This window comes from Buceros rhinoceros, unplaced genomic scaffold (assembly GCF_000710305.1).
Source record: "Buceros rhinoceros silvestris isolate BGI_N320 unplaced genomic scaffold, ASM71030v1 scaffold41346, whole genome shotgun sequence".
In the NCBI taxonomy this organism is placed as follows: domain Eukaryota; kingdom Metazoa; phylum Chordata; class Aves; order Bucerotiformes; family Bucerotidae; genus Buceros; species Buceros rhinoceros.
The window spans coordinates 6,115-15,625 of NW_010417655.1; the positions used below are offsets into that span (position 1 = coordinate 6,115).

The following is a 9,511-nucleotide window of genomic DNA, read 5'->3' on the forward strand; positions in this document are numbered from 1 at the left end:
GCAATTAGTATGAAATGTTATTGAGAGAAGAAGGTAAAAAATTCTGGAGAAATATACAGAGTAGGGGCCCAAGATCATGAAGAGTATTGGTTCTTGCTCTTTCCTTCTGTTACTCTTACTCCTCTGTTTTTCCACTTCCCTTAGCTGCCTCTGACTCCTCTTTGCTTTTCCCTTGTTATGTTTCTCTTCCTACTCCAGATGATCTTAAAAGGAGTTCAAGTTTACAGTGTGTATTCACATCCCTTTATTAAGTGAATTTAACCCCTGAATTGATTTTGATTACTTTAACTAGTTCACCGAATCTTTTAATATCTAAGAAAGACTTTGACAGTGAGACTGCTTTTTTTTTCTTCATTAAAATAATCACTTGATATCTAGCATTGTATTTAGAGAAACATGCTGATTTCTTTAGGTGAAGTAAGCCTGCTGTATAGCAGGACCTGAAGTTGTTTTTTAAGTAGAGGAAGAGGTTTTTGAGGGAAGCTATCCTACTAGAAGAAAGAATTGAGTGGAAACTAGCATATTATGAATATTGAGTGCAACTTTTTAATTCATTCAGGAAAAAATGATAATTCTGCTGTTGATTAGAATATCTGAGGGAGAATATCTGGTTCATGTTGAGATACACAGGAGAGTGAAACTGGCTGCAGAGGTTTGTTTTTCCATGAGACATCCTGTTGTTTCTGTTTCAACTTGATGACTATCACTTAGTGATCCTGGTTTTGTCAGGCTTCAGTGACTACTCAGCTCTCCAGCTCCGTTCAAAAGTTTATTCCCTCCAGTTTTTTCAGCAGTCTGACAGTCTTGTGTTCCATTCTTTTATAGACACAGCTCTTAGTACACCGTGTTGCCTCTGACACTAGACACTTGGCTTGTAATATGCAACAAACAGTAAAACTACCCACAAACCCAGCTTTTACAGAAAGAAAAAATGGCATTTAGCATTAAAAGCTCAGGTAGGGTTTAATTTATTGCTTTCTATAACTGAAACCGTTTGGGCACATACAGACTGGAGTTAGCATTCCTACTGCTTCTGGAAAAGGTACTGTCAGCCTTTGAAATACTAGCAGTATTTTTCCATTTCTGTTGCTCAGCAAAGGATCTGTTTTAAAATAGCAACTGGAGTTTCCTGGAAAAAGCCCACAATTAGGGGATTGTTAAATTAATCTGTAGAAAAGTTTTTTTTTTATAGACACCAGTGAGACAATAAATTGTTTGAAAAAGATTGTTTTCAGTAGTCTTAGGGACAAATATTGAAAACTAGATACATAAAAGTGCAACTCAAAGGCATGAGGATGTTGATCTTCCTTGTAGTGCTTTAGTTACCTAAAATTAATAACCTAAACATAAGCAAACAACTAGGCAGTTTTAAAATGTTAATGTGGCTGGTAGTGACTGCTAGGAATAAATGATCATTGATTTGTGAAGGGTAGTCTTTCAGTAAATATAGTAGATATATCCAAAATAAAATCTGCTTTGACTCAAGAAATTGTACTAGAATTCTTTATATTTGAAGACACTTGATTTCAAAGCAACTAGCACCAGCTCTATGTAGGTGATCTTAGCTGTTGTTATTTCTTAACATTTACAGTTATAAAATAACATTACATTGATCCAGAATCAGTCAGTCAGATGTTTGTCTTACAGTGCATTCTCTTTGGGCTTTGTATAGCTTGTGTATTGATTTCTCTGCATGTTGCTGGTAGTCTTCATAGTCACACTGAATGGTGGAAGAAAGTAATTAAGGAAATAATGTGAAGTATTTAAAACGATGACATTTTTGTAATTTTTTTTTATTCAGGTATAATCCTCTGATAATCATGGAGCCATATTTTGCTGGTTTTAAGCATGTGCAGGAGGACTATGAAGTCACTCTTGAACTTGCAAGTGAGGAGACTCAAAAAAATAGAAATGCACAAAATTCTAGGACGGGGTCTTACGGTGTCAGTATTAGAGTCCAAGGAATTGATGGACATCCTTACATAGTACTAAACAATACAGAAGGGTGTTTGTCAGAAAATCCTCCTCCTTCTGGAAAAGAACAGCAGGTCATTTCTCCAACTGTAAGCAAGCCAGCCACAGACTCCAATACTGCTCTTAAGTTGGAGGACAAAAACAGTGAGCACACACAGTTTCCTGGAACACAACACATGCAACCCTGTATGCTTAAAAGCCTAAAGATTGCCAGTCGGGATGAAGAGGAAAATGGACTATCAGATTTTAAAGATGGAATAATGAAATCCTCAAGTTTGTTGAACTTTCAAAGACATCCTGAACTTTTACAGCCTTACGATCCTGAAAAAAATAACTTGAACTTGGATAATTATCAGTCTTCCGTGTGCAGTACCTCTAAATCTTTTGCAGATGAAAAAACTGAAGCAAAGCCTTGGATTTCCTCATCTAAAGTAGTGTCCCTGCAGAAACCAAGTATGTATCTTGCAGAGTCAACCAAAGCAAATTCAAAAAAGATACACTTGAATAGATCGATAGAAGACCAAAATAAGCAGCTGTCAGATTGTGCCAGTAGCACAATCAGCCCCAATGAAGTGTGTGTTTCAGAATCATTTTCACCTGCAGGAGGATCCCCATGTATTAGTCCCATTGCTTATCCGGAGACAAGAAAACCCAGACCAGATGTTCTTCCCTTCCGCAGGCAAGATTCAGCTGGTCCAGTATTGGATGACTCACGAAGATCATCGTCCTCATCAGCTACTCCTACTTCTGCAAATTCCTTATACAGGTTTTTACTTGATGACCAGGAGTATGCCATCTATGCAGACAATGTTAATCGGCATGAAAACAGAAGATATATCCCATTTTTGCCTGGAACTGGTCGTGATATTGACACTGGTTCGCTTCCAGGAGTAGATCAGCTAATTGAAAAGTTCGATAAGAAAGTTGATCCTCGCAGAAGAGGTAGATCAGGAAGAAGGCATAGAATTCACCCAGATGATCGTAAAAGATCAAGAAGCGTTGATAGTGCCTTGTCGTTGGGGCTTGATGTAAATTCAGATTATTTAGGTGAATTCAATAAAAGCTTGGGTAAGTCCTCTGAGCACTTGCTGAGACCATCTAAAATTTGCCTACGCAAGCAGTTATCTCAAGATCAAAAGTCACCTTCCAAAGAGATGAAGATTTCTGCTCGAAGTATTGGAAAACTGCAGATGCCTGATAAAGACACTCAGAACAGCAATTTCAGTTCTTTGCAATACCATAAACAAAATGGAGCTGATAGTGCGAGCTTGATGTTTAGGTCGTCTACACTCCCAGGGCAGAATAAGAGAGAGGAAGTTAGAACAGTAACTTCTACTTTGTTGTTGCCAAACCGGATCACAGTTCCACCTGATTCAGGAGCAAAAGTGATTTCTGTAAAAACGTTTTCATCTGTCCCTACTACACAGGTAATTTAAAATTTACCCTTTAAGTTGTGTATTGAGCTTTAGCATACTGAAACTGTTAAACAGCATTCTGTTAAGTGCCTGTGTTTCTGCTCTTCGTTAGAACAAACACCCATCACAGAATAATTCCAAATGGGTTAACAGAATTGTTCTGGAGAAATGTAAATACAAAAGTAATTCCTGTAGTTGCAGGTATAGGAAACATGGTTTGTAAAATAGCTCATGCTTGTGTGGGTGAAGGAGGATTGTGGGGTCAAAGAAAGTCATTGTAAATGATGTTATAGTGGTTCTTAAGCAAAAATACACAATAGTAGAATGCTGAAATATATGTAACTCCATGCAAAATTATGTTTTCTTTCTTCTGGTGTGAAGTATGCTTTCTTCTTGCAGAAACCCAAAACTCCAACGGACCTTTGTGAACTTTAGGTCCACAGTATGCAAATATTTTCATAATAGAATAGAATGGAGAACTTCAGTTGTGCAGGTTGTATTTACAACTCTCAAAAGTATTGTAATTTTTGACATTTTTTCTTTTAGGCAACTCCTGATCTCTTGAAAGGCCAGCAAGATCTTGCACAGCAAACGAATGAAGAGACTGCTAAACAGATACTTTACAATTATCTTAAGGAAGGGTTAGTAAAAATCGTTAACTTTTGGATAGGAGACTGTATTTTCTCAAAGTTTATTTTGTATTGCATTTAACGTGTGAAAAAAGAATCAAAGCTATAATTAAATGTCTGTTTCATAATTCTGTATCTCAGCTGCGTCCTTTAAGGTATTGTAGGATCTCAAAATATCCAGGCAATCAGGACTCACAGAAGGTATGGTACAGGACTTGATTAAATGTACTTGAAATTTGTGAATTCTGGAGTTAAACTCCATGTGGTATGGAGGTTCATGAAGAATTCATATGATAACCTCACTGGAATTTAAGCTTGAGGATTTTTTTTAAACAACAAAAAGGTGTTGTCTTTTCAGGTTTGACAGAAGCTCTCTTCTTGCTGTGCATTTAATCCTTTGTCCACCTGTAACTCTTTTACTTAGTATTTTCTAATGATAACTTAGAGAAAAGTGAAGGAAGGACTAAATTAAAATACACATGATACACCTACATTTCTTTGCATTCCTGATGTAGCAGGTCCTGGAAGCTGTGAAGTGTTATTTTATGATGCAGTAGTCAGGACTTGAAAAACCTAGTACTAATTACTTCTAATTTCAGTATGTTTGAATAATGTACATGCTGAATACTTGCCTTTGCACAACTGTAGTCTTATAGAAGAGAGTTGCAATTAAAGAATTCAGTGATTTGGGTTTTTTTTTTTTTTTTTTAGAAAATATGTGGAATATAAACTTTAAAATCTTTAACAGCATCTCTTTAAAGGGCTTAATGAAATCGTAGATGAAATAATTTCTGACTGGTGCATTAGGGTTTTTTATGTTGGTGGTTTCCAATAGTGGCGCTGAATTTGTTTTGATTTTTAACAAAATAGTACCTTTGATCCTATCGTTGTGTACTTGTACTGTCTATGTTTTAGAAGTGCTGATAATGATGATGCGACAAAGAGGAAAGTCAACTTGGTTTTTGAGAAAATTCAGACTTTAAAGTCAAGAGCTGCTGGAAAGACACAGGTAAACATTTTTTTTTAAGTTGTTGTGGCTTCTTTTACAGTGATACAATGTTCAGACAGGACTTTAAAAGTTTGAATCCCCTCACTGACTTCAGTTAGACTATTCTTGTAGTCCCTCAGTAATATAGCTTAATTTTAATCGTGCATTGAGGTAACTTATGGAAAACTTATATGTTAACTATTAAAAATGAATGTAAAGGAGTTTACCATGAGAACTTCTACATTTTTCTTCTGCGTTTCAGAAGGAAACACAAACTTAACATGAATATCAAAAGGATTGAGGAAAAAGCTAACACACATAGCTTAAACAAAAATCATTATAGTGATGTAAATATAGATATCTAAGTGGAGAGAGTATGTTAATTTGTAATCTAGGATATTGCTTAGAAGCCATGTTACAATAATAACTTTTGGCAATTTGCCTGCTGAAATGTTTTTGTTTCCTGCTATGTGGCACACTGTTTTTTCAGTTCTAAAGCAAAGGGAAGAAACGCCCTTACTTTTGATGATTGTTTTATCCTGGACTATAATTAGTCAAAATGAAAATATAAAACACATCTTAAGAAATTTGAAAATCTGTCTTTACATATGAGCATAAATCCCTTTGGTGTCTTATTTTGTGTAATTGGTGGTATCTCCATAAAATTTGGCACCAGGTACTTATGATTTAATTCATATGTTGCCTAGTTTGATTTTTTTTTCTTTAGGTTTGTATATTTTCTGTATTATTGATGGTTACCAAGAAATTTTGTGAAAATCAAATCATGGTTCCTTTGAAAATACTAACTTGACCCGTATGAAGAGTCCTCAGTGAGCTCAGGCAGTTGATGCTGCAGTTGATGCTACACTTTATTAGCTGGGCTTGTAGCTTTACTTTAGATTTAAAAAAAATGTCAGAGAACATCCTGGCTTTGTGGGAATAAACATCTCTATTTAATTGTAGGTTTCAGATTCTTCGGCTGAGTTAAAAGCATTGGTGGAACAAAAAGCAGAACTTGAAAGGAAAGTGGAAGAATTAGAGAAAAAACTGGATCTAGAAATTCGGGTACAGCACTTTGTTATTACAAAGCTTTTGACTATTTCAAATATACTTTTCTAAGTAAGTGACAAATGATCACCCTGCTGAAACTTTTTTGCTTCATATTCCTTTTAATCCAGATATACCTAGGCTTTTTAAGCATAGTTGCTTATAGCATAGGACCCATAGCACTCATAGCTCATACCCATAGTGCTCATAGCTTTCTTTTTAAGAAGTCTCTTTCTTCTTAGTGTTTGAGAAGGAGTTTGGAGCAGTGAATAAAAGTGTTAGGCACATGTAGAATTTCTCAGGTATCTTCAAAGATAAATGTTTATCTGTTGAGTGCAGCGAGAGACAGATATGGAATGAGAGACAAACTATATTAGCCATGTAGCAGCTGTTTATTAATTACAGCGTTATTTTTGCAGTGCTGAATTCAAAGTAATTAAGTACAGCCGTGCTCTAAAGACATGAAAAGAATAGCTTGGCTTCTTTCGGTTTGCATTTTGAGTCTGAGATAAGAATCAATACATTTGAAACTGATTAGATTGTCCTGAGGAGACTTCACTTCTCACATTTCCAGTAAAAATCAAGAAGCAGTGTTGTATGTGTTTTAATAACATTCCAAGCTTTTAGTATTCATAAATTAATAAGCACTTCTACAAGTGAAAAATACCGAAGTCTTGAAATGGCTTCTTTCATATACAGAGCCTTTAATTTATTTATGTTTAGTCTATTATCTTGCTTAACTTTTGGTGTTCAAAATTCAGAATCAGCAAAACTCAAAAGAAGAGAGAGATGCTGCACGAGCAAGCCTGAAAGATCTTCAGTTGCAGCTTGATGAAAGTATACGTGAAAAAGAAGCATTAAAAAAGCAGCTGGAAGAAAATGAGAAGGAACTCAGGCAAAACCTAGAGGAGTGAGTTAATTCTAGAAAATTTATTCATTGGGATTTGTACCTTTTCTTAAAACTCCTAGATTAAAAGTACCTGTGGCTTCAGAATATATTAATGGAATCAGTGATGTTTGCCATTGCAGTAAATAATTCTACCGTTTAAGAGACGTGTTTTTAGAATATCTGGAAGGAAGAGAGAGATTGCTGAACTTATAGTCTTCCTCTTAGTGCAAATTGCTTATAATATATCATGGTCATAATATACAGCTTGAGTCTTTAAAATGTGGAAACACTTGAATGCTTTTGTCAAGACTATAGTACCAGGTTTAAAATAAAATACAACTTTCCACTTAAATTTCTATTTAAGATTCTCAGTTTTACCCCTCTGACATTTTATTTTTCTGCCTCATTATATCCCATTCCCTTGTGGGAGACATAGGAATAGATACTTGTATCTTTTAGTACTTGAAAGAACAAATTAGTAGTTCTACAAATTAAAAAATCCTGTCTGATTTTTCCTTGTGAGGCTTTTTCAAGTGAAGATGGAGCAGGAACAACACCAGACTGAGATCAGAGATCTTCAAGACCAGCTCTCTGAGATGCATGATGAACTGGATAATGCAAAACATATTGATGAAGGGGAGAAAGAGGTTCTGATTGAGGTTAGTTACAAAATACCAGAAGAAGGATGAAAAACATGGATGAATTGCATAAAAAGTGAGAACTAAGATGCAGCTAGAAAAAATACATGCCTTAGTTTTTCCCGTTCTATCAATCCCAAACAATATACCGTCATTAGGTGATCTAAGAAAGCATGTTATTATAACTACATTAACACTAAAAGGAATACAAAGTAGAAGTACCATTGTTTTGTAGAATAGGAGAACAAGTAACGTAATGGTTGAGGGACAACTGAGTTATCCACTATTACCAGATAATCATCTCAGTCAGTTGTGACAATTAGATAGGATCTGGTGTCAGAACAGGGCAGATCAGATTAAAGAAGGCCAGATGAGATTCAGCTAAGAAAATGAAAAGACCTCACCAAAGCAGTCTCCAAATTGTTGACTCTCTATTGATGGGACCAGGGAGAGAAGAGAAGGGATTGAGTCTGAAGAGGAGCAAGAAACTTAGGCATTTTTTGTCACCTTGGGATGAAAAAGAAATTGGCTGTAGCCCTGGTTATAGTATTATACTGATGATGAACTACGGAAAACTGATTATTAAATTTGTTGATAAGGGTGTGTAAGAGTATCATGCGTAATGGTTCAAGAGGAGTATTGGAATTCAGAATTAACTTAATACTTTGTAGTAGCAGAACAGCTAACTTTTCCTTATACTGGTGCAAAGAACTAGCTTAAGAAATGTAAGCTAAATGTTAAAATGCAAAATAGGGAGCAAAAGCATAGATAGTAGATTTCAGGAATTTTGAAGATGTTTCCATGCAAGTCCTACTGAGTAGAATAACTACCTTGTTTGTGTAGGTGAGATTTGATTATTCTCTTAAATCTCAGCCACAGCAGCTGAAAGTTGTACATAAGTAGGGAAATATCTGGAATGATGGTGATAGTACTGAAAAACATTAGCTATGAAGAAGGACTTCAATCTAAATGGAGGACTGATGGAAGAGTCAGAAGTACATTTTGTATAATATCGCTGTAAATGAGATAGTGATCAATTTTTCTGTGTTGTGTGGGGATGGAATAAGAAATGAGAGACTGAGCTGCAGAGGTTTAAAGTAAGTGTTGGATAACATTTTCTATCAATATGAATTAAACAGTGGAACACGGCTATCATCTGGTACAGGAGTAGAATCCCTTTGGTTGTAGGCTTTTGATAGATTACGTGTGTCAGGAATGGTTTAGATGAACGTCCCCTGCACTGAAGCAGGGTCAGTACACATTCTTTTTGAAAGTGCAACTATTCACAGCTTAAGAAATATTAATTAGCTGCACATTTTTATTTGTCACTCCTATTTTATTCTGTGTTTGTATGCGTGCATGTGTGTATTTATTCTTCAGATTCACTGACTACCCACTTCCTTCCCTGCAATTTGGGAGAGAGGAAATGAGTCCTAGGGTGAACATGTTGGGAGGAGGAAGGGTGTAAAAGCATGGACTCAGCTGGGAAGCACTTGTTTTGTCTTCAGCGCTTGCAGAAGCAACTTCCTTTATTCTTTCCAGCAGAAAAGACAACAAGGAATTATTGTTGGGTTCCCTTCTCTTGTAGTTTAAGGAAAAAAGGTTTTCTTTGTTCTTGTCTACCTCTTTGCTACAGAAGATAGAAATGCGGGAGTTTTTAAATTCCATATAAAATGTCAGGTAGATGTCTAATAATCTTAGGGTTTAGTACATGTTTATCTTACTATAAAAGCCTCAAAAAAATGTCAGTCATACAAAATGAAGTTGGCCTTGGGGAGCTTACACTTAGGTGCTTTTCTTCTCTGAAACGCAAGCAGAACATCCATTGGAGCTATTCATCATACAGTTGTGTTTAATTTTGTTCTTTAGGAGCTGATGCAAATGAAGCAGGATCTGCAAGAAGTATTAATAGCAAAAGATCAACAAGAAGA

General features: G+C 35.7%; 1 protein-coding gene across 1 annotated transcript; it reads left to right on the top strand.

Moving 5' to 3' along the window:
• Positions 1–1,811: 1,811 nt before the first annotated feature.
• On the top strand, positions 1,812–9,503 carry CGNL1 (cingulin-like 1; the record flags this gene model as incomplete). Its single annotated transcript, XM_010138251.1, has 7 exons — positions 1,812–3,401; positions 3,936–4,030; positions 4,934–5,027; positions 5,970–6,071; positions 6,815–6,963; positions 7,466–7,601; positions 9,450–9,503. Coding segments are annotated over exons 1-7 (2,211 nt in total), but the record flags the coding sequence as incomplete, so codon positions are not given.
• Positions 9,504–9,511: the final 8 nt, after the last annotated feature.